This window comes from Dama dama, chromosome 20 (genome assembly GCF_033118175.1).
Source record: "Dama dama isolate Ldn47 chromosome 20, ASM3311817v1, whole genome shotgun sequence".
In the NCBI taxonomy this organism is placed as follows: Eukaryota; Metazoa; Chordata; class Mammalia; order Artiodactyla; family Cervidae; genus Dama; species Dama dama.
The window spans coordinates 94,938,590-94,963,172 of record NC_083700.1 but is presented as its reverse complement, the minus strand read 5'-3'; the positions used below and the strand labels follow the sequence as shown (position 1 = coordinate 94,963,172).

The 24,583-nt window shown below is 39.9% G+C and overlaps 1 protein-coding gene across 1 annotated transcript in view; it reads right to left on the bottom strand.

Annotated features, from left to right (window-relative positions):
• Positions 1-24,232, bottom strand: part of LOC133039991 (putative selection and upkeep of intraepithelial T-cells protein 1 homolog) — a 52,663-nt gene extending 28,431 nt beyond the window's left edge. Inside the window, exons 1-5 of the mRNA XM_061119752.1 lie at positions 24,157-24,232; positions 11,174-11,521; positions 7,516-7,794; positions 5,002-5,112; positions 2,800-2,907 (exon numbers count right to left, since the gene is read on the bottom strand). Of these exons, the coding sequence (XP_060975735.1) occupies positions 2,800-2,907; positions 5,002-5,112; positions 7,516-7,794; positions 11,174-11,521; positions 24,157-24,232 (922 nt within the window). The remainder of the gene's footprint in view (positions 1-2,799; positions 2,908-5,001; positions 5,113-7,515; positions 7,795-11,173; positions 11,522-24,156) is intronic.
• Between the last annotated feature and the right edge of the window lie 351 nt (positions 24,233-24,583).

Sequence of the window (24,583 nt, the reverse complement as noted above, 5' to 3'; positions counted from 1 at the left end):
ATGTGCAAAATGATCAGAGAGTGAAGAGTCTACAAATCTTTCTCTGGGTCACACACTTCTATTTTTCTCAGCTTAACATCAAGGAGAACTTCAAAGCTCTTCTCCTAAGGGGTAGAACAAAATTTAAAATAAAATTGAAAGAAAAGTTTGGAAATAAAATGGCTCTAGGATGCTAAAAGTATCAGAAGATTGTGTGTGTGTGTGTGTGTGTGTGTGTGTTTAAATCTATGCTGACTTTTAAATTTTCTTTCCTTCCTACATGGCTAGGGATGTCCATGCTTAGAAGGAAAGTTAAGGTCATGGTGGGGTGCAAGTGAAGAAAGACGTGTCATGAGCTTAGGAGAAAAGGGAAGAAGGATGATGGCAAATGCATGTAGCCCAATCTTCCCACCAGCTGAGACACCAGACAGGGAATTGTGGCAGAATCCATAGATAATGCTAATAATAATGATAGTAATAATAGTATCAAACATTAGTGTGGTTTGCACTATGTGTGAACCCAGACTAAATGACTTCAATACATTGACTAATTTAACCTAAAATAACCTTATGAAATAGGCATTATCATCAATATTTTAAGGATGAAGAAACTACAGTTCAGAGACTTTAAATATGTTCCTCAAGTTCACACAGTTAGTAGTATAGCCAAGATAGCCTGACTCTAGTCTGGCACTGATTCTTGGAAATAAATAGTATACATCTCTTGCAGGTTTCTTTGTGCATGACCTCCACAGAAAGCAAGAAGAGCAGAATATATCTGTTGGAGACTCAAATGCTGGCTATTTCTTGTGAAGAAACATTTACTTGCATTTAGAAAGGCAATCTGATTTATTGTAAAATATTCAGACTAAGGGACACATGATTTGAATCCCAGTAATAATTTTATTTTTTGCTGGGTCAACTGATGTAAGTTGATCAAATTTTACATTCTGCTGTATCTGCAGCTCCAAAGTGAAGATAATAATAAACACTGCATAAAGATGTTAAGAATGAAAATATACAATGTTTGTGGAATTTCCTGGAAATTTGTATTTGTTAAATGAATTGACAAGTATTTTCTGAATTGATAAACATCAAGAAGGAAAATCAGTCCAGAAAGTCACCACAAACAGAAAGTTGTCTAAATTAGGAATGAGGCTGCTAAATGAGATGGTTATAGAGGAAGCAATATCCACGGGGAAAAGTCCATTTTAAGTAAGGAGAAGAAAGTTCAGTAGCAATTAGAAAAGAGATTAGTGGATAGGTGTTATTTGCCTAATTACCAGGAGTTGTGAGCACTGTGGGTGGAGGCCTCTGTGATCAATGACTTAGTTTTAGGTCTTCAAGTTAGAGTAAGCAAAAATAAAATTTTAATTCCCAGACTCACTCATAAGGATTCCAGGTCTGCTTCGACAATGACAGTGACTTGCAACCTATTCTTGGGGTTTTCTGTTATATCCAACGGAAGCCTCATAAATCACTAAGTACCCAGGCAATATTTCCCTGTAATGATCAATTCTTTTTCACAAGACTGCTGACTAAATATCTCTTTCTTTTTAATTTTATTTTTAGTCTTTCCATAGAGGAACAGTACACTAGAGTTATTGAAACAGAGGTCTAAGTGCCTGGTTGGGGTCTGGGCATTGCCATTACTTAGCTGTGTGAATAGTTATTCAACTTCTTTGTGTTCCAGATTTTATCACATTTAAAATCTAGTTCACTGAAGAGTAAATGTATTAACATTATAAAATCCATACAGCACATAAGAAATATTTAATATGTACTAGCTATTATCATAGTATCTTGCTCCTTTCCTCAAGCACAAATGGAGAGAGTATTTAGTTGGCTAACATGCAAAGCAAGATTCAGGTATGGCTTTTCTTAAAGTGAAATATAAAAGCAGTTTCAGTCTAGTCTTATCTAAGACTATTTTGTCTTTATTGCATAGGAGAAAATTAATAAATAAAATCCTCTGAATAGTTCAGCCCCACTTTGTGCATGGGGACCTCAAAGATGGAGCTAAGGACCCGTTTTAAAATATACTGGGTTCAGCTATCCCCAAACTTTTACAATTGCCCTTTCAACTTCACCTTCAAAGAGAGTCAAAGAGAAGGATCAGTTTCAGTTGTCCATACAGACCATGAGTGTTAGTAGTGTTAGTCGCTCAGTCGTGTCTGGCTCTTGGCGACCCCACGGACTATAGCCTGCCAGGCTCCTCCGTCCATGGAATTCACCAGGGAGGAATACTGGAGTGGGTAGCCATTCCCTTCTCCAGGGGATTTTCCTGACCCAGGGATCAAACCCAGGTTTCCTGCATTGCAGGCAGATTCTTTACCATCTGAGCCACCAGGGAAACCTGAAAACAGACCATAAACTTAAGCAAAATATCTGTAGACATATAAATCATTTTGAGAAGGAGACTTTTCTTCTTTGTATCAGTCTCTTAAAGTAATCTATAACCCCCAACGTTTAAGATATACTGAATTATTATCTCCTCTAAGCTAAAAGTACAGGAAGAATTGGCTGGATTTTTGGCAAAATATAGCTATTTTACTGAAGGAAATATTTTCTTTTGCTAGGGAGAAGAGGCATCAGCAGTTTGTATCATTAAACCAACAAAATTCTGGAGGCTGGAATCCAAATCCAGTGACATGAGGTCCAAAAATTTATTGTTCATGGAATTCAAGCAAATATTTGAGGTACAAGAAGAAACCCAAGCTTTCAGATAAACAGCTTTGTTACTCTTTGGCAAATGTTTTACCAGATACTGAGCACTTGGAGATATTTTCACAAAGTTCTCATCTTTTTGGTCCCACATACCTCTTTTTTTGTAATGCAAATAGCAAATGAGGGAGACAATCATAATGAATGAAGTCGAGACTATTAGTATGCCCACTGACAAAGGAGGTACTGCATTGCAGGAGCAATCTGAAAAAAAAAAAAAGAGGAAGATCACCATCAGTTATTGGTGTGGAGATACTTCGGATTGGGGGAAATGCACCAGAAAAATAAGATTTATAGTTTAATGCCATCCCTTTGTATTTATTTAGAATAGGACTGAGGGTGGGGGGGCAAGAAATATAGGACTAAGGCTTAGGACTAGCGGATCCCAAATATCTAAAGGCTTAGGTCTAAAGCTGTTGATCACTGGGACAAAAGCAGAGCTGTTTCTAGGATGGGAGTGGTTTGGGGCTGAAGCTAAACAGACCCAGAGGAAAGTAACTCATTTTTCTTTTTCTTCCTCTAGCCCATCAATCAGTGTGCTGCATTAGGGAGAGTGAGACAGAGCTATGCACTAGTCCTTTTTATATCTAGATTCAAAATAGGCCAGAGTAGGATAGGTCTGGAGACCTCTAAGCTGCCTAAGAGATCATAAGAGCTCTGAAAGTAAGAATCTCATGAAAGGGTTATTAGACAACATACTGCTTAAAATCTTATTTAGCACACATCATTGTGGTGTCATTTGGCTATCTAGTCTTCCCATGAAAATACTCTATTACATGGGGGCTTAACAACACAAGTGGTGCCCATTCCTCCACTGTGGAGTATTATGCATAGTCTAGGGCTTCCCAGATGGCTCACTGGGTAAAGAATCTGCCTGCCAATGTAGGAGATGTGGGTTCAATTCCTGGATTGGGAAGATCCCCTGGAGAAGGGCAAGGCAACCCACTCCAGTATTCTTGCCTGGAGAATCCCATGGACAGGTAAGACTGGTGAGCTACAGTCCATAGGGTCACAAAGAGTTGGACATGACTAAAGCAACTTAGCAGACACACATGCACAGTCTAACTTAATGTTTAAAATCTGGGATACGAAGATTCATGAGCATCATGGTGGCATAAATGGCTCTCATTTTTGTCTCCTTATCAACATCAAAAATGTGGCATCCAGCCATAAAGAGAAGTACCTCTATAGGACACAGAACCATACACCAAGGGACCTGGGAGGAGTTCTGCTCACCTGTGTGTCGGGTAACAGGAAGACAGTATTCAGTACAGGCTCTCGAACGTAGTGGAGATTGTGAGCTGTTTCTGGCCGCTCTTATCTGTGCTCCTAGAGAACATGCAGAACACTGAGCTACTAAAGAGAGAGGCTTTGTGGAAGTCCAGGTTTTCAGCTAGAAAGAGACCTCAGAAGAATGTAGTCTTGAAAGAGAGCTATACCAGAAAGGATCTGTGAATTTGAAGGTCTAATTTATTTATTTTAATTGGAGGATAATTACAACATTGTGATGGTTTTTGCCATCCGTGAACACGAATGGGCCACAGGCATACATGTGTTCCCCCTCCCCCCCATCCTGAAACCCCTCCCACCTCCCTTCCCACCCTATCCCTCTGAGCTGTCCCAGAGCACTGGCTTTGGGTGCCCTGCTTCAGGCATCAAACTTGCACTGGTCATCTATTTTACATATGATAATGGACATGTTGAATTTGAAGGTTTTAAAACTGAGTACACCTTCGAGTCATGAACAGCTATTTTTGTTGTGTGTTAAAATTTCCCCCTAAATCCTCCAAGTCCATTTCCCACAAAGCAGCTTGGTTGAGATGGATGAAAACTTTCTCCCTGGGAAAGGTAAGCTACCTGGAGTAACTCTCCCTGTATGCTCTATTTTCCTGATGCTGTGTACTATTTAAGTGACCTCTATGCAGCTGTTTCTGCCCCGTGCAATCAGGACTTTATTTCCTGCCCTGACGGAGTCATTGTACCATTTAAGCAGTCAAGTGAGAGATATGTGTAAACTGTGTCAAATGCTAAATGCTAAATGTTTAAAAGCTCTCCCAGTTTGTTGGGAAAGCTATCACCATAGGAAAAAAAATAATTTGAATTTGATTGAGGTACAAGAAAGCCCAGACTTTCAGACACACAGCATTGTCAGAAGGTCGAGGAATGGTGAAGAGCATACATCTAGTAAAGACCTAAAAATTCAGAACTTTCTGAGGCACACAGGCTTGGAAATCAAGGGTCATGCAGCTTTAGCTCCCCCTTCCCCCTTTACATCTCCCACCCTTCAAACCCACTTACTTTGCAATCTACGATGTAGAGCAACACTGGAGACCATGGTAGAGGTCAACAGTATAGCCAGAGTTAAGCCCAGAATCAACTTCCAAACTGTACTCCATAGAAACAGTTTATCTGAAATAGAGTCATCCAAAGCATTCAAGACCTCACAATGCTGAGATATTAGACCTAAGCAAGTTTGGGGAGGCATTTATAACTGGGTGAGTGAAAAGCGACCAAGAGTCTGAAGTGGGACTAAGCCAAACGTGATTAAGTTTGAGACTGGAGCAAAGGTGAGTGAAGACTGCTCATTCCAATTCTTCCCATCCGTTCTATCTCATGCTCCCCTAGAGGTAGGGCTGGTTTCTTCCCACTAAGCCTCAGACCAACTCAGTCCTTTAGTCTTTTTGTTTAAGCAACCAGTTTATGTGTGGTCCTGAGTTCTCCAATGTGTTCCTGGGTCTGGCATTATTCTTCTTGAATACATTTAGAGATCATGTAAACTTTCCTTCTCTCCTATTCACATGAACAAGCATCTGCTTTTGTTTGCGGATTTGCACATACTGTACATAGATACCTGTCATTTCACTGGGAATGTGATATTTTTCTCCCCAGAGAAATAAACACAAAAGTATTCTAAAAGTAGTAAATTGCTAAACCTGTTGGGGACTTATTCCTATTATAATAATCTTGAATTGGGATTATTCAATTATTCAGTCTCAATTCTCTTGAATTGAGATTATCCCTCTCAGTATTTGGCTCCAACATTAATTTCACAGACATATACAAATACTAATACATGTACAGTTACTTAGCAGTTTCCAAGGCATTCATTTTGTTTTATTTCAATCTTTCAAGTACCTATTATTTTTTGCTTATCAACTACGTGCCGTGAAATGTTTGAAGAGGCTGGGGTATATCAAGTACAACCAAGATCTCTACCTCTGTTTTAGAAAAGGAGATAGATAAGTGATAAACAAAAAACATAATAAATAATCTATATAGTAGGTTAAAAGGTGATACTACTATATAAAAAAGAAAAATGAAAAGACAGTAAGGTGATAGGAAATCCCAGGTAGAGGGAGTGGTACAAGTTGTGTTTTTGTTCAAGTTGGTTTGTCAAAATGGTCTTTAATTCAAATTTAATTCAAATAAATTTAATAAATTCAAATAAATTTAATTCAAAATTTAATTTAAAGGTGAGACAAATACAGACTTGAAGGAGATAGGTAATTTATTGGAATTATAGCATTCTGGCAAGAAGGAACAATGGGAGCAAAGACCCCAAAGCAGGAACAGTTCTGTCTCAGTTGGGGAACAGCAAGGAGGTCTGTGCAATTGGACTAGAAGAGGCACAAGAGAACAGTAAGAGATGGGTCAGGTAGGGAACAGGAGCACAGGCAGTACAGGGCGTTGTGGGTCATTTTACTTAGAATAAAATGGGGAATCATTGCAGGGTTTTAAACAAAGGGTGACATATATTTCATGTTTTAAATGGGTCCTGATATCCATATGATGAAAATATACTGTTGTGGACAGGAGAAGAAGTAGGGAGAACTTTATAGATGCTATTGCCAGTATTCAGACCATGGACAATAGTGTTTTTGATTTGGACAGGTGGTAAGAAGTGGTGAGACTCTGGGTATATTTTATAAGTAAAACTAGTATTATCTCTTGACACATGTGATATAGAATACAAGAGAAAAATGGGAGTCAAGGATGATTTCAAGGATTTTTTTCTAAGAAACTAAAAATATGAAGTGTGACTGGAAAGGCAGTAAATCACACAAGTTAACAGGTAATTAAGGGGTTAATTATGGATCTGTTTCATTCACAATATTTACTAGATGTCAGTACTGACATGTTGAATTTAAAGATGAGATTAGGGTTTGGGAGAGAGGTCTGGATAAAATATATCATTTGAGGAGTTATTATGATTTCGTGTTAAACCATGAGATGGAATTAAGTCACACTAGAGAAAAGTGAAAGTCGCTCAGTCATGTCCAACTCTTTGCGACCCCATCGTCTATACAGTCCATGGAATTCTCCAGGCCAGAATACTGCAGTGGGTAGCCTTTCCCTTCTCCAGGGGATCTTCCCAACCCAGGGATTGGACCCAGATCTCCTGCATTGCAGGTGGATTATTTAGTAGCTGAGCCACAAGGGAAGCCCAAGAATAAGGAATGGGTAGCCTATCCTTTCTCCAGCAGATCTTCCTGACCCAGGAATTGAACTGGTGTCTCCTGTATTGCAAGTGGATTCTTTACCAACTGAGCTGTCAGGGAAGCCCACAGTAGATTTAAAAAAAAAAAAAGGCTCAAAGACTATCCCTTGGGAAACTTGTATTATCAAAAAGTCAGAGTTAAAAAGATAAAGTAGCAGAAGAGAATAAGGAAGAAAATAAGCAAGTAGGTGAACAAAGCCAAGAGAATATAGTATCCTAAAAAACCAAGTGAAGAGAGTATATTTATTTTTCTCATTAGTTTATAAATTTGATGACATTGGCCATCATCTGAAGAACAAACACACAGATCTCACTTGATAGGACAATGCTTGTCTTCTCCTCTTGACCAGTTACAGGGTTTCGAAGGTAGCAGGTGATATTCCCATGGGTGCTCTGTAATAGAAGGGTCATCTTCATGTTGAACAATTTGTCTGTATCCTGTGAATGGGATTTTGAGGAAGGTGGGATGATATTTTCTCTGCTGTCTCTCCATTCCATTTGAGGCTGTGGGAACCAACCTCCTGAATTGCACTCCACTAAAAGACCTTTGGTATTAGGAGGATGCACCAGAATCTGCGTTTCTAGGCTTGTAGCTGTTGGAAAGAAAAGGGAAAACAAGATTCAGGTGATGGGTTGGGGAAATACAAGAGAGTAGGAAAAGCCTCTTTCCACTTTAAATCTTATGCCTGTAGATATACTGACTGCTAAGCACTGTAAGGTTCTGTTTGTTTCTACGAGCTAATCAAAAGGGAAACAGGCTAAGCCAGACTGAAGGGTTGCACTATACAAACTAACACCCCAATCCTAAAAAGATCAGGACAGTGTATTTGTTTGATCATTCATTTAGTCAGTCAAAAATATTTATTGATAATTTTCTAAACCTAGGAGACTGAGTTAGGTCATGGATGAACAAAAACAATCAAGATCTCAGTCCTCATAGAATTTATAGTGTAACATTTTTCTTATATTTTCATCATTAGTCTCATATGCATTACTATAATTTATTATTAAATAGTAAATAGCATAAAGTCTACTTTGCAGCTTTAATTGAAACTTTAATTTATGTGCTCTTTGCATAAAATAGGTAACATATTACCATTGGGTTGGCCAAAAATTTCGTTTGGCCAACCAGAACAAACTTTTTGGCTAACACAATATTATCAAAATAAATTCCTATGTATCGGTTTAGAGAAAATAAACAAATTTTTGAAAAATTTCAGTATGTTGCTGGGGATGTAAGACTTGCCTAAACTGTGAACAAAGAATGAGCAGAGATTTAAAAAATTACTCCATTTTACTTTATATTAAAGTTACTTTAATTTAATGTCTGTTAAAATTTCTGCAGTGATGGAAATATTCCATATATCTGTGGTCCAATCAGTAGTGTTTTGCTACAGGAGACTTTAGCACCTAAAATGCAATCAATGAGATTAAAGAACTAAATTTTCAATTTTATTTAATTTTTACTTTTAATTTTATTAAATAAAAATTGAAGTAGCCACCTATGGCTAGTGGCTATCACATTGGATAGGTTAGTTCTAGGCAATACAGATGGGTGTCACAATAGCCAATGAAAATGTTATGTGTGAATGGGCCTTGGACACTACCCTTATGCCTTCACATTTGGGAACCCCTTCAATTAACTTCGAGGCATTTTGGAGGACATGGAAGATTGTGGATAAGGCTTTTTGAACTAGATTTAGAACTAGTTCAGTTCAGTTCAGTCACTCAGTCGTGTCCGACTCTTCGCGACCCCACGGATCACAGCACACAAGGCCTCTCTGTTCATCACCAACTCCCGGAGTATACTCAAACTCATCTCCATTGAGTCAGTGATGTCATCCAACCATCTCTTCCTCTGCTGTCCCCTTCTCCTCCTGCCTTCAACCTTTCCCAGCATCTGGGTCTTTTTCCAATGAGTCAACTCTTCACGTGAGGTGGCCAAAGTATTGGAGTTTCAGCTTCAACATCAGCTTGTCCAATGAACACCCAGGACTGATCTCCTTTAGGATGGACTGCTTGGATCTCCTTAGTCCAAGGGACTCTCAAGAGTCTTCTCCAACACCACAGTTCAAAAGCACCAATTCTCCTGTGCTCAGCTTTCTTTATGGTCCAACTCTCACATCCATACATGACTACTGGAAAAACCATAGCCTTGACTAGACGGACCTTTGTTGGCAAATTAATATCTATGTTTTTTAATATGCTGTCTAGGTTGGTCATAACTTTCCTTCCAAGGAGTAAGTGTCTTCTAATATCATGGCTGCGGTCACCATCTGCAGTGATTTTGGAGTGCAAAGAAGTAAAGCTTGTCACTGTTTTCACTGTTTCCCCAACTATTTGGCATGAAGTGATGGGACCAGATGTCAAGATCTTAGTTTTCTGAATGTTGAGCAATAAGCCAACTTTTTCACTCTCCTCTTTCACTTTCATCAAGAGGCTTTTTAGTTCCTCTTCACTTTCTGCCATAACGGTGGTATCATCTGCATATCTGAGGTTATTGATATTTCTCCCAGCAATCTTGAGTCCAGCTTGTGCTTCTTCCAGCCCAGCATATCTCATGACGTACTCTGCATATAAGTTAAATAAACAGGGTGACAATATACAGCCTTGATGTACTCCTTTTCCTATTTGGAACCAGTCTGTCGTTCCAAGTCCAGTTCTAACTGTTGCTTCCTGACCTGCATATATATTTCTCAAGAGGCAGGTCAGTTCTGGTATTCCCATCTCTTTCAGAATGTTCCACAGTTTATTGTGATCCACACAGTCGAAGGCTTTGGCATAGTCGATAAAGCAGAAATAGATGTTTTTCTGGAACTCTCTTGCTTTTTGATGATCCAGAGCATATTGGCAACTTGATATCTGGTTTTTCTGCCTTTTCTAAAACCATCTTGAACATCTGGAAGTTCTTGCTAAAGCATGGCTTGGAGAATTTTGAGCATTACTTTACTAGTGTGTGAGATAAGTGTAATTGTGCAGTAGTTTGAGCATTCTTTGGCATTGCCTTTCTTTGTGATTGGAATGAAAACTGACCTTTTCCAGCCACGGCTGAGTTTTCCAAATTTGCTGGCATATTGAGTGCAGCACTTTCACAGCATCATCTTTTAGGATTTGAAATAGCTCAACTGGAATTCTATCACCTCCACTCACTTTGTTCATAGTGATGCTTTCTAAGGCCCACTTGACTTCACATTCCAGGATGTCTGGCTCTAGGTCAGTGATCACACCATCATGATTATCTGGGTCGTGAAGATCTTTTTTGTATAGTTCTTCTGTGTATTCTTGCCACCTCTTCTTAATATCTTCTGCTTCTGTTAGGTTCATACCATTTCTGTCCTTTATTAGAACCCATCTTTGCATGAAATATTCCCTTGCTATCTCTAATTTTCTTGAAGAGATTTCTAGTCTTTCCCATTCTGTTGTTTTCCTCTATTTCTTTGTGCTGATCACTGAGGAAGGCTTTCTTATATCTCCTTGCTATTCTTTGGAACTCTGCATTCAGATAGGGATATCTTTCCTTTTCTCCTTTCCTTTTCATTAGTTTGATTTAGAACTAAGTAGTCAGTAAATTGAGTCAAGGAGAAATGGGAAGAAGAATGATCATTAAAAAGACAATTGTAAAGAGTTAGGTCACTTCTAGAGTCAGGTTTTACTAAAGTGTTGCCAAAAATAATTGGAAAAAATAGTAATAAATCCTTAAAAGGATTCTGTTGATACTTTACAGATCTAACAGTGCATATGGACATGGGAAAACAGGCAGTTCTTGCTGATAAAGCTAATGTGTGCACACACAAAATTTGCATTCTTAATCCTCCACTTTTCCCCATTTAAAGACTAAATATATGAATCTGAACTTGCTAACTAAACCCTGACTATGAAACGGTTAGAAATATTGAGAATATTCTTAATAATCAGCCTCAGGTGGACTGAGAATCATGAATGCATAGAAGTGTCAGAGGGATTCATCCTTACCTGTGACCTTTACCTCTGTGATGGCCTCCTCATAGAAATCACCATCTTTGAAGAAACAGTGGTACGTCCCATCATCATCAGCATTCACCCTAAAGATTCTGAGGGTCACCTCACCCTCTCCAATGGCGTCTGTGAGGAGCTCTGTCCGCTCCACGTAATTAGAGATGGTTTCTCCATACAAGTCTTTACCATCTTTGTACAGGTGAACAGGTTTTTTGTAGTGGTTCCGGAACCAGCGTATCTCCATGTGTTCTGCACTCTGTGGTGGGGACAGCTGGCAACTGAGCTCCACTTTCCCACCCAGTGGAGCCAAGATTGGGCCCTCTATGCCATTCACTGTGAACTTCTCTGGGAAGGGAGATAGTAACCAAAAGGTGAGAATATTAGCCAGGACATACCATGTACTTGATTCATATATGTACCTGCTGAGTTCCTAGCTTTCTAGGTATCAATGGGCTTTTAACATTCTCTCTAAATACCACCTATAGGACCACCTTACTTTTTTAGTATCTTTCTCAGTTCAGTTCAGTCGCTCAGTCATGTCCAACTCTTTGTGACCCCATGAGTCGCAGCACACCAGGCCTCCCTGTCCATCACCAACTCCCAGAGATCACACAAACTCATGTGCATTGAGTTAGTGATGCCATCCAGCCATCTCATCCTCTGTCGTCCCCTTCTCCTCCTGCCCCCAATCCCTCCCAGCATCAGGGCCTTTTCCAATGAGTCAGCTCTTCACATAAGGTGGCCAAAGTATTGGAGTTTTAACCGAAGCATAAGTCCTTCCAGTGAACGCCCAGGACTGGTCTCCTTTAGGATGGACTGGCTGGATCTCCTTGAAGTCCAAGGGACTCTCAAAAGTCTTCTCCAACACCACAGTTCAAAAGCATAAATTCATCGGTGCTCAGCTTTCTTCACAGTCCAACTCTCACATCCATACATGACCACTGGAAAAACCATAGCCTTGACTAGACGGACCTTTGTTGGCAAGGTAATGTCTCTGCTTTTTAATAAGCTATCTAAGTTAGTCATAACTTTCCTTCTAAGGAGTAAGCATCTTTTAATTTCATGGCTGCAATCACCATCTGCAATGATTTTGGAGCTCCCAAAAATAAAGTCCGACAGTGTTTCCACTGTCTCCCCATCTATTTCCCATGAAGTGATGGGACCAGATGCCATGATCTTAGTTTTCTGAATGTTGAGCTTTAAGTCAACATTTCACTCTCCTCTTTCACTTTCATCAAGAGGCTTTTTAGTTCCTCCTCACTTTCTGCCATAACGGTGGTATCATCTGCATATCTGAGGTTATTGATATTGCTCCTGGCAATCTTGATTCCAGCTTGTGCTTCTTCCAGCCCAGCATATCTCATGATGTACTCTGCATATAAGTTAAATAAGCAAGGTGACAATATACAGCCTTGATGTACTCCTTTTCCTATTTGGAACCAGTCTGTCGTTCCAAGTCCAGTTCTAACTGTTGCTTCCTGACCTGCATATATATTTCTCAAGAGGCAGGTCAAATGGTCTGGTATTCCCATCTCTTTCAGAATGTTCCACGGTTTATTGTGATCCACACAGTCGAAGGCTTTGGCATAGTCGATAAAGCAGAAATAGATGTTTTTCTGGAACTTTCTTGCTTTTTGATGATCCATCTGATGTTGGCAGTTTGATCTCTGGTTCCTCTACCTTTTCTAAAACCATCTTGAACATCTGGAAGTTCACGGTTCATGTATTGCTGAAGCCTGCCTTGGAGAATTTTGAGCATTACTTTACTAGCTTGTGAGCATATTTAAAAGCAGAGACACTACCTTGCCAATAAAGGTCTGTCTAGTCAAGGCTATGGTTTTGCCAGTAGTCATGTATGGATGTCAGAGTTGGACTATAAAGAAAGCTGAGCACAGAATTGATGCTTTTGAACTATGGTGTTGGAGAAGACTCTTGAGAGTCCCTTCGACTGCAAGAAGATTCAACCAGTCCATCCTAAAAGAGATCAGTCCTGAATATTCATTGGAAGGACAGATGTTGAAGCTGAAACTCCAGTACTTTTGGTTCTCTGATGCAAAGAGCTCACTCATTTGAAAAGACCCTGATGCTGGGAAAGATTGAGGGCAGGAGGAGAAGGGGATGACAGAGGGTGAGATGGTTGGATGGCATCACCAACTCAGTGAATGTGAGTTTGGATAAACTCTGGGAGTTGTTGATGGACAGGGAGGCCTGGCATTCTGCAGTTCATGGGGTCACAAAGAGTCAGACACAACTGAACGACTGAACTGAACTGAATTGAAATTCCATCACCTCCACTAGCTTTGTTCATAGTGATGCTTCCTAAAGTCCGCTTGACTTCTCATTCCAGATGTCTGGCTCTAGGTGAGTGATCATACCACTGTGATTATCTTGGTCATGAAGATCTTTTTAGTATAGTTCTTCTGTGTATTCTTGCCACCTCTTCTTAATATCTTCTGCTTCTGTTAGGTCCATACCATTTCTGTCCTTTATTAGAGCCCATCTTTGCATGAAATGTTCCCTTTGTATCTCTAATTTTCTTGAAGAGATCTCTAGTCTTTCCCATTCTGTTGTTTTCCTCTATCTTTGCATTGATCGCTGAGGAAGGCTTTCTTATATCTCCTTGCTATTCTTTGGAACTCTGCTTTCAAATGGGAATATCTTTCTTTTTCTCCTTTGCTTTTCACTTTTCTTCTTTTCACAGCTATTTGTAAGGCCTCCTCAGACATACATTTTGCTTTTTTTGCATTTCTTTTCCATGGGGATTGTCTTGATCCCTGTCTCCTGTACATTGTCATGAACCTCCGTTCATAGTTCATCAGGCATTCTGTCTATAAGATCTAGTCCCCTTAAATCTATTTCTCACTTCCACTGTATAATCATAAGGGATTTTATTTAGGTCATACCTGAATGGTCTAGTGGTTTTCCCTACTTTCTTCAATTTCAGTCTGAATTTGGCAATAAGTGGTTCATAATCTGAGCCACAGTCAGCTCCCAGTCTTGTTTTTGCTGAGTGTATAGAGCTTCTCCATCTTTGGCCGCAAAGAATATAATCAATCTGATTTTTGTGTTGACCATCTGGTGATGTCCATGTGTAGAGTCTTCTCTAGTATCTTTCTAGATCCTCCAAAATTTTCCCTCTGAATAGGATCAAGACATAAATTTCAAGAAAATAGAAAAGCAGAGACCAGCTAAAAGTCCACCAGGCTAGGTACTTAATAAAGGACAGAGTATTAATACTCTGTCCTTAATACTGATACAGTATTGAGAAGAGTTTCCTTTGCTATACAACAGGCCCTTACTATTTATCTATTTCATACATGTGGTGGTGGTTTAGTCACTAGTTGTGTCAGATTCTTGTGACTCCATGGACTGTAGCCTCTGTCCATGGGATTTCCGAAGCAAGAATACTGGAATGAGTTGCCATTTCCTTCTGCAGGGATCTTTCTGACCCAGAAACCGAACCCGAGTCTCCTGAATTGCGGGTGGATTCTTTACCACCTGAGCTACCAGAGAAGCCCCTGTTTCATATACAGTAGTGTGCATGTGTCAATCCCAGTCTTCAGTTTACCCCCCACATCCTTTCCTCCCTGGTAGCCATAAGCTTGTTTCCTCATCTGTGGCTGTTTTGTAAATATGTTTTAGATTAAAAAATAAGTTTTACTATTTTTTAGAGTCCACATATGTGAGGCAAGCAGAAGTAACGCCACGGCAGGCAGCTTAGATTAGGCGTAGGCCTTCCTACTTCTGGGTGGTAAGATTATCAGGCCACCTGGATACAACCAATCAGCTTAACACTGACCGCTGTTTGCCAATTAGGAACGGGGCGGAAACCCCCGGGAAAGTCCCGTGCATGCGAAAGTTTTAAGTGTGTTTGACCAATGAAATTGCTTTGCAAACTTGTAACCAATCCACTTAAACCAACTACCAACAGCGTGTGCTCACCCTATAAATTTGTGTAACAGCCTGGGCTTGGGGCTCTCTGACCCCGCACCACTGCGTTGGATGTGGCATGAGCCCTGACTCGAGTCAGCAATAAACTTCCCTTTTTGTGAGTTGCATTGTCTTGGAGGCCTTCTCTCTTCCCGCTCGGGGATTCGGACATTGGGCATAACACATATAAGCAACATCATTTGATAGTTTTCTTTCTGTCTGACTTACTTCACTCAGTAAAACAATCTCCAGGTCCATTTATGTTGCTGCAAATGGCATTATTTCAACTTTTATGGCTGAATAATATTCCCTTGCATATACGTACCATATCTTCTTTATCCGTTCATTTGTCAATGGCTCTTTAGTTTGTTTCCATGTCATGACTATTGTAAATAGTGCTACACTGAACATTGGTGAATGTATCTTTTTGAATTACGGTTTTCTCTGGATATATATCCAGAAGTGGGATTGCTGGAACATATGTTAGTTCTATCCATTCAGGAAGCTTTCATAAGCCTCTTATCCTTCTCTGTCAGAGAGCAAACAGACTGAAAACCACAGTCACAGAAAACTAACCAATCTGATCACATGGACCACAGCCTTGTCTAACTCAGTGAAACTATGATCCATGCCATGTAGGGCCACCCAAGATGGACGGGTCATGGAGGAGAGCTCTGACAAAATGTGCTCCACTGGAGAAGGGAATGGCAAACCACTTCAGTATTCTTGCCTTGAGAACCCCATGAACAATATGAAAAGGCAAAAAGATAGGACACTGAAAGATAAACTCCCTATCTTTAGGTCGGTAGGTGCCCAATATGCTACTGGAGATCAGTGGCGAAATAACTCCAGAAAGAATGAAGAGACTGAGCCAAAGCAAAAACTACACCCAGTTGTGGATGTGACTGGTGATGGAAGTAAAGTCCTATGCTGTAAAGAGAAATATTGTATAAGAACCTGGAGTGTTAGGTCCATGAATCAAGGCAAATTAGACGTGGTCAAACAGGAGATGGCAAGAATAAACATCAACATTTTAGGAATCAGCGAACTAAAATGGACTGGAATGGGTGAATTTAACTCAGATGACCATTATATATACCACTGTGTGCAAGAATCCCTTAATATAAATGGAGTAGCCATCATAGTCAAGAAAAGAGTCTGAAATGCAGTACTTGGATGCAATCTCAAAAACATCAGAATGATTTCTGTTCATTTCCAAGGAAAACCATTCAGTATCACAGTAATCCAAGTCTATGCCTCAACTAATAATGCTGAATAAGCTGAAGTTGAATGGTTCTATGAAAACCTACAACACCTTCTAGAACTAACACCTAAAAAAGAGGTCCTTTTCATTATAGAGGACTGGAATACAAAAGCAGGAAGTCAAGAAACACCTGGAGTAACAGGCAAATTTGGCCTTGGAGTACAGAATGAAGCAGGGCAAAGGCTAACAAAGTTTTGCCAAGAGAACGCACTGGTCATAGCAAACACCCTTTTCCAACAACACAAAAGAAGACTCTACACATGGTCATCACCAGATGGTCAATACCGAAATTAGATTCATCATAACCTTTGCAGCCAAAGAAGGAGAAGCTCTATACAGTCAGCAAAAACAAGACCAGGAGCTAACTGTGGCTCAGATTATGAACTCCTCATTGCCAAATACAGACTTAAATTGAAGAAACTAGGGGAAACCACTAACCATTCAGGTATGACTGAAATCAAATCCCTTATGATTATACAGTAGAAGTGAGAAACAGATTCAAGGGACTAGATCTGAAAGACAGTGCCTGATGAACTATGGACAGAGGTACACGACATTGTAAGGAGACAGGGATCAAGACCATCCCCAAGAGAAAGAAATGCAAAAAAGCAAAATGTCTGTCTGAGGAGGCCTTACAAACAGTTGTGAAAAGAAGAGAAGCCAAAAGCAAAGGAGGAAAGGAAACATATACCCATTTGAATGCAGAGTTCCAAAGAATAGCAAGGAGAGATAAGACAGCCTTCCTCAGTGATCAGTACAAAGAAATAGAGGAAAGCAATAGAATGGGAAAGACTAGAGATCTCTTCAAGAAAATCAGAGATACCAACGGAACATTTCATGCAAAGATGGGTTCAATAAAGAACAGAAATGGTATGTACCTAACAGAAGCAGAAGATATTAAGAAGAGGTGGCAAGAATACACAGAAGAACTATACAAAAAAGATCTTCATGACCAAGATAATCACAGTGGTATGATCACTCACCTAGGGCCAGACATCTGGAATGAGAAGTCAAGCGGACTTTAGGAAGCATCACTATGAACGAAGCTAGTGGAGGTGATGGAATTTCAATTCAGTTCAGTTCAGTCGTTCAGTTGTGTCTGACTCTTTGTGACCCCATGAACTGCAGAATGCCAGGCCTCCCTGTCCATCAACAACTCCCAGAGTTTATCCAAACTCACATTCACTGAGTTGGTGATGCCATCCAACCATCTCATCCTCTGTCATCCCCTTCTCCTCCTGCCCTCAATCTTTCCCAGCATCAGGGTCTTTTCAAATGAGTGAGCTCTTTGCATCAGGGAACCAAAAGCACTGGAGTTTCAGCTTCAACATCTGTCCTTCCAATGAATATTCAGGACTGATCTCTTTTAGGATGGACTGGTTGAATCTTCTTGCAGTCGAAGGGACTTTCAAGAGTCTTCTCCAACACCACAGTTCAAAAGCATCAATTCTGCGCTCAGCTTTCTTTATAGTCCAACTTGCACATCCATACATGATGACTGGAAAAACCATAGCCTTGACTAGACAGACCTTTGTTGACAAAGTAATGTCTCTGCTTTTTAATATGCTGTCTAGGTTGGTCATAACTTCCCTTCCAAGGAGTTATTTCAAATCCTAAAGATGATGCTGCTCTCAATATGCCAGCAAATTTGGAAAACTCAGCAGTGGCCACAGGACTGGAAAAGGTCAGTTTTCCTTCCAATCCCAAAGAAAGGCAACGCCAAAGAATGCTCAAACTACCACACAACTGCACTCATCTCACACGTTACCAAAGTAATGCTCAAAATTCTCCAAGCCAGGCTTCAATAGTACATGAACTGTGAACTTCCAGATGTTCAAGCTGGTTTTAGAAAAGGCAGAAAAACCAGAGATCAAATTGCCAACATCTGTTGGATCATTGAAAAAACAAGAGCATTCCAGAAAAGCATCTATTTCTGCTTTATTGACTATGCCAAAGCCTTTGACTGTGTGGATCACAATAAACTATGGAAAATTCTGAAAGAGATGGGAATACCAGGCTACCTGACATGCCTCTTGAGAAATCTGTATACAGGTCAGGAAGCAACAGTTAGAACCAGACATGGAACAACAGACTGTTTCCAAATAAGGAAAGGAGTACATCAAGGCTTATATTGTCACACTGCTTGTTTAACTTATATGCAGAGTACATGATGAGAAACACTGGGCTGGATGAAGCACAACCTGGAATCAAGATTGCTAGGAGAAATATCAATAACTTCAGATAAGCAGATGACACCAACTTTTGGCAGAAAGTGAAGAAAAACTAAAGAGCCTCTTGATTAAAGTGAAAGAGGAGAGTTAAAAAGCTGGCTTAAAACTCAACATTCAGAAAACTAAGATTATGACATCTGGTCCCATCACTTCATGCCAAATAGATGTGGAAACAGTGGAAACAGTGACAGGCTTTATTTCTTTGGACTCCAAAATCACTGCAGATGGTGTCTGCAACCATGAAATTAAAAGACACTTACTCCTTGGAAGGAAAGTTATGACCAACCTAGACAGCATATTAAAAAGCAGAGACATTACTTTTTCAACAAAGGTCTGTCTAGTCAAAGCTATGGTTTTTCCGGTAGTCATGTATGGATATGAGAGTTGGGCTATAAAGAGAGCTGAGCGCCAAAGAATTGATGCTTTTGAGCTATGGTGTTGAAGAAGACTCTGAGAGTCCCTTGGATGGCAAGGAGATCCAACCAGTCCATCCTAAAGGAGATCAGTCCTGAATGTTCATTGGAAAGACTGATGCTTCGGCTGAAACTCCAAAACTTTGGCCACCTGATGTGAAGAACTGACTCATATGAAAAGACCCTGATGCTGGGAAGGATTGAAGGCGGGAGAAGAAGGGGACGACAGAGGATGAGATGGTTGGATGGCATCATTGACTCAATGGACATGACCTTGAGTAAACTCCAGAATTTGGTGATGGACAGGGAGGCCTGGCATGCTGCAGTCCACTGAGTTGCAAAGAGTCAGACATGACTGAGCAACTGAACTGAACTGAACTGAAACAAACGTATGAAAGAAGCTTAATATCATGTATCATTAGTCACTGTAAATTAAAGCAATCCAATACTATCAAAAACCTATTAAAATGGCTGAAATTCAAACACTGACATCAAATGCTGACAAAGATGTGGAGCAAAAGAAACTCTCATTCATTGTTTGTAGGAATACAAAATGGTATAGCCACTTAACAGAAGAGTTTGGCAATTCCTTACAAAGCTCAATATGTAATCACTATATGTTTTAGCTATCACCCTTCTAGGTATGCAACCCAAATGGGTTGAAAACTACATCCACACAAAAACTTTCACATCAATGTTCCTAGCATTTTTATTTATCAGTTCAATTCAGTTCAGTCACTCAGTTGTTGCCCTCAAATTAGAAGCAAACAATATAACCTTCAATAAGTGAATGAATAAACAAACTCTCATACATCCAGACAATGTAATATTATTCAGTGGTAAAGAACTGAGCCATCAAATCATGAAGATACATGGAGGAAAAGTAAATGCATATTGCTAAGTAAGGAGGTCATTATGAAAAGCTATGTATGTACTGTATGATCCCAACTACATGACATTCTGGAAAAAAGCAAAACTATGGGAACAGTGAAAACAGCAGTGGTTACTAGGACTTCAGCAGGAGGGACTGATGAACACAAGGAATGAAGGATATTTTTAATATGGGGTAAAATGGTTCTGTATGATACTGTAATGGTAGACACATGGCATTATGCATATACTAATATAGTACATTTGAGGATTTAAGAGCTGAGCAATGAGAAAGATACACCACAAGGTGGCAGTAGCACCTATATTTGAGAAGCAGTTTGACAGACGCATGGGGACAGTCCCCACAGTATGAGACCATTTAGAGACACAGGGAACACCGTGCGAAAGGGGAGAAGGGCAGGGGAAGTCACAGCGGACAGACGAGTCAGGGAGAAGTTTTATGTGTCTAGTAATGTCACTCCACAGCACGGTGAGGAGTCAAGGGCTCTGCAGGACAGCAGTGGCTTGGGGTCTCTCTAGCTACAGGGCTTATCTTACCTATGGCTAGCAGATGCTGGCAGCAATTCCAAGGGACATACAAAGCAGAGAGGCATTACATAGTTAGAAGTATGCTCATGTTTTCTATATTTAAAACAATTGGACTTGTCAAAATTTGAGTTTGACATTGGCAAGCTTTCGAGTGAGAGGGTCTCAGGCTTAAAGAAGTAAGCAATGGAGGGCCAGTATGCAGAGGCCACTTGCATTCATTTATATAATAATTTGTTAAAACCCAGATAATTTTATAACATGAAGTGCAAGCCTTAATGTGAACTTGATTTAATAATACATTTACTACAATTGATGAACCAGTTGGTTCATTTTCATCAATTGTAGTAAATGTATTGATACTTCACTATAGAAGATGTTCGTAGTACGGGAAACTTTGGAGGGGCAGGGAGAGGAAGGGAGAATTGGGTTTTATGGAAATGCTATGTAATTTCTTTTTAACAAATATTTATCTATTTATTTGGCTGTGCCAGGTCTTAGTTGCAGTATGCATGCTCTTAGTTGCAGCATGCACGCTCTTAGTTGCAGCATATGGGTTCTAGTTCCCTGAGCAGGGATCAAACCTGGGTCTCCTTCATTGGGAGCCTGGAGTCCTAGCCACTGGGTCACCAGGAAAGTCCCTCTCTGTGGTTTCTACACAATTTTTCTGTAAAGATAAAACTGCTTTAGAAAAGAAAGTAGTAAAATTTAAAAAGTCAATGAGGATAACAAGTAGGACAAGATAAAGGGGGACTTTGGAAACATCATAATTTACAAAATAAAATAAAAATCCAAAGCAAAAACCTCTCTGCATATTCAAAATATAATAAATAAGTCAATAGACAATTATAAACTGGTAAGAAATAAGTGGGATAGGTACAACAGATTAAAAAATCTCAATATTTAAGAGTTCTTAAGCAGCAATGAGGGAAAACCAACAGGACAAAGAAGATGTGGAGTAAAGACCTATGCAGGTGGTTCAGAGAAAATGAAATACAATTTTTGTTTGAAAGATATTAAGTCTCACTCATTAACAAAAGGTAAAATACAATCTGTATGAGAATTTATTTTTTACCTGTAAGTTTGGAGAAGATAAAAAGCTCTGGTACCTGTAATATCTGAAATAGTGATATTACCTGTTGGTGGAAATGTAGACTAGTAGCGATTTCAGAATGACATATTCAATACCATAATAAAAAAACACATAACCTTTGACCAGCAGGTCTAGTCATTGGAATATTTGCTACCTTTGTACTCACAGGTATGCTAAAAACTTATGTTTAAAGACATTGGTAGCAGCACTATTTTATTAGCCAAAGGCTGGATCCCACCTAAATGTGCATCACTTAGATTTCTGTCATTTAATAAGCAGCTTTTGCTAGAAATGTTTAAATCTTATACTCCATTTGATGTCTCAGGTTTTCTATTGTTGTTATTCAGTCACCCAGTTGTGCCCAACTCTATGTGATTCCACTGACGGCAGTGGGCCAGGCCTCCCTGTCCCTCACCATCTCCCGGAGTTTGCCCAAGTTCATGCTTATTGTATTGGTGATGCTGTCCAGTCATCTCATCCTCTGACACCCTCTTCTCCTTCTGCCCTCAATCTTTTCCAGCATCAGGGACTTTTCCAGTGAGTCATCTGTTCACATCAGATAACCAAAATTCTGGAGCTTCAGCTTCAGCATCAGTCTTTCCAGTGAATATTCAGGGCAGATTTCCATTATGATTGGCTGGTTTGATCTCCTTGATGTCCAAGGGACTTTCAGAAGTCTCAGCACCACAGTTCAAAGGCATCAATTCTTTGGCACTTTGCCAAAGACTAGACAGGCTTTCTATTACCTATCTCTAAATATATTAAGATGATGCTGTGAAAGTGCTGCACTCAACATGTCAGCAAATTTGGAAAACTCAGCGGTGGCCACAGGACTGGAAAAGGTCAGTTTTCATTCCAATCCCAAAGTAAGGGAATGCCAAAGAATGCTCAAACTACGGCACAGTTGCACTCATCTCACACGCTAGTAAAGTAATGCTCAAAATTCTCCAAGCCAGGCTTCAGTAATACATGAACTGTGAACTTCCAGATGTTCAAACTGGTTTTAGAAAAGGTGGAGGAACCAGAGATCAAATTGCCAACATCCGCTGGATCATAGAAAAAACAAGAAAATTCCAGAAAAACATCTATTTCTGCTTTATTGACTATGCCAAAGCCTTTGACTGTGTGGATCATAATAAACTGTGGAAAATCCTTAAGGAGATGGGAATACCAGACCATCTAACCTGTCTCTTGAGAGACCTGTATGCAGGTCAGGAAGTAACAGTTATAACTGGACATGGAACAATAGACTGGTTCCAAATAGGAAAAGGAGTATATCAAGGCTGTATATTGTCACCCTGCTTATTTAACTGATATGCAGAGTACATCATGAGAAACACTGGGCTGGAAGAAGCACAAGCTGGAATCAAGATTGCTGGGAGAAATATCAATAACCTCAGATATGCAGACGATACCACCCTTATGGCAGAAAGTGAAGAGGAACTAAAAAGCCTCTTGATGAAAGTGAAGGAGGAGAGTGAAAAAGTTGACTTAAAGCTCAACATTCAGAAAACTAAGAGCATGGCATCCAGTCCCATCACTTCACGGGAAAGAGATGGGGAAACAGTGGAAACAGTGGCTGACTTTAATTTTTTTGGGCTCCAAAATCACTGCAGATGGTGACTGCAGCCAGGAAATTAAAAGATGCTTACTCCTTGGAAGGAAAGTTATGACCAACCTGGATAGCATATTTAAAAGCAGAGACACTACCTTGCCAACAAAGGTCTGTCTAGTCAAGGCTATGGTTTTTCCAGTAGTCATGTATGGATGTCAGAGTTGGACTATAAAGAAAGCTGAGCGCCGAAGAATTGATGCTTTTGAACTGTGGTGTTGGAGAAGACTCTTGAGAGTCCCTTCGACTGCAAGGAGATCCAACCAGTCCATCCTAAAGGAGATCAATCCTGGGTGTTCATTGGAAGGACTGATGCTTCGGCTGAAACTCCAATATTTTGACCACCTGAAGCAAAGCTGACTCATTGGAAAAGACCCTAATGCTGGGAAGGATTGGGGGCAGGAGGAGAAGGGGGGCAACAGAGGATGAGATGGCTGGATGGCATCACCGACTTGATGGACATGGGTTTGGGTAGACTCCGGGAGTTGGTGATGGACAGGGAGGCCTGGCGTGCTGTGGTTCATGGGGTCACAAAGAGTCAGACACGACTGAGCGACTGAACTGAACCGAAGTGAAGTATACTATTATTTCTGCTTTGTATATATCCCTTTACAAATGTGAATTTTCATCACCTGTCAAGTTTCCACCAACCTATCCCATCCTTATTTTGCTAGTAATTCACATGGATTCTAGTATGGATCTGTGATTTAGACCACTTCCTCAAGGTATAAATAGTACTTAAATGTCTCCTAAATATGAATTTTAGTTCTCAAGGGCAAGTATTAGGTATTTATTTGTCTCTTCTCCATGGAACCTAAGGAAAATCTGGGGACATGATAAAGAAGACTTGATGATTAGAAATATTTAGTTTTTCTAACCATAAACTGGATCTTACCATACACATAATCATAACATAACTACATATTAAATCTAGAAACAATGGTCCCTTTTGTTTGGTTCTTGTTTTCCCTGACATACTTGATATTGGTGTGGCTCAGAAGAGTAGGAGAAAACTTCATACCTGAACTTGGTGTTATCATCTGCAGGAGGAGCATGGCAACAAAGTATCTAGAGAAAGATTGTCCTGTCATTTCCATTATGCCTGTGATAAGAAATGAGGCCAGTTTAGAGACAGTGTTAAGAGGAGCAAGAAGTTGCAGAAATCACATATCTCTACATCTTTTTTTCTGCAGTAATGGACTGCCAAATAGTGTTGCCAGATAAATGTAAGACTCCCAGTTATATTTTAATATCAAATAAAACAGTGACAGTTTTTTAGTGTACATACTTTCAGTACAACATTTGGCATCCTGTAATTTTTATTTACTAAATCTAGCAACCTTGCCCTTAAGAATGGCCATTGTAATCACCAAGTCCAGCCACTGGTTTCTTTCCCATTAAAAGATTGCTTTCTGTCAGGTTAGATGTCATTTGTCTTCTGGTTTGTA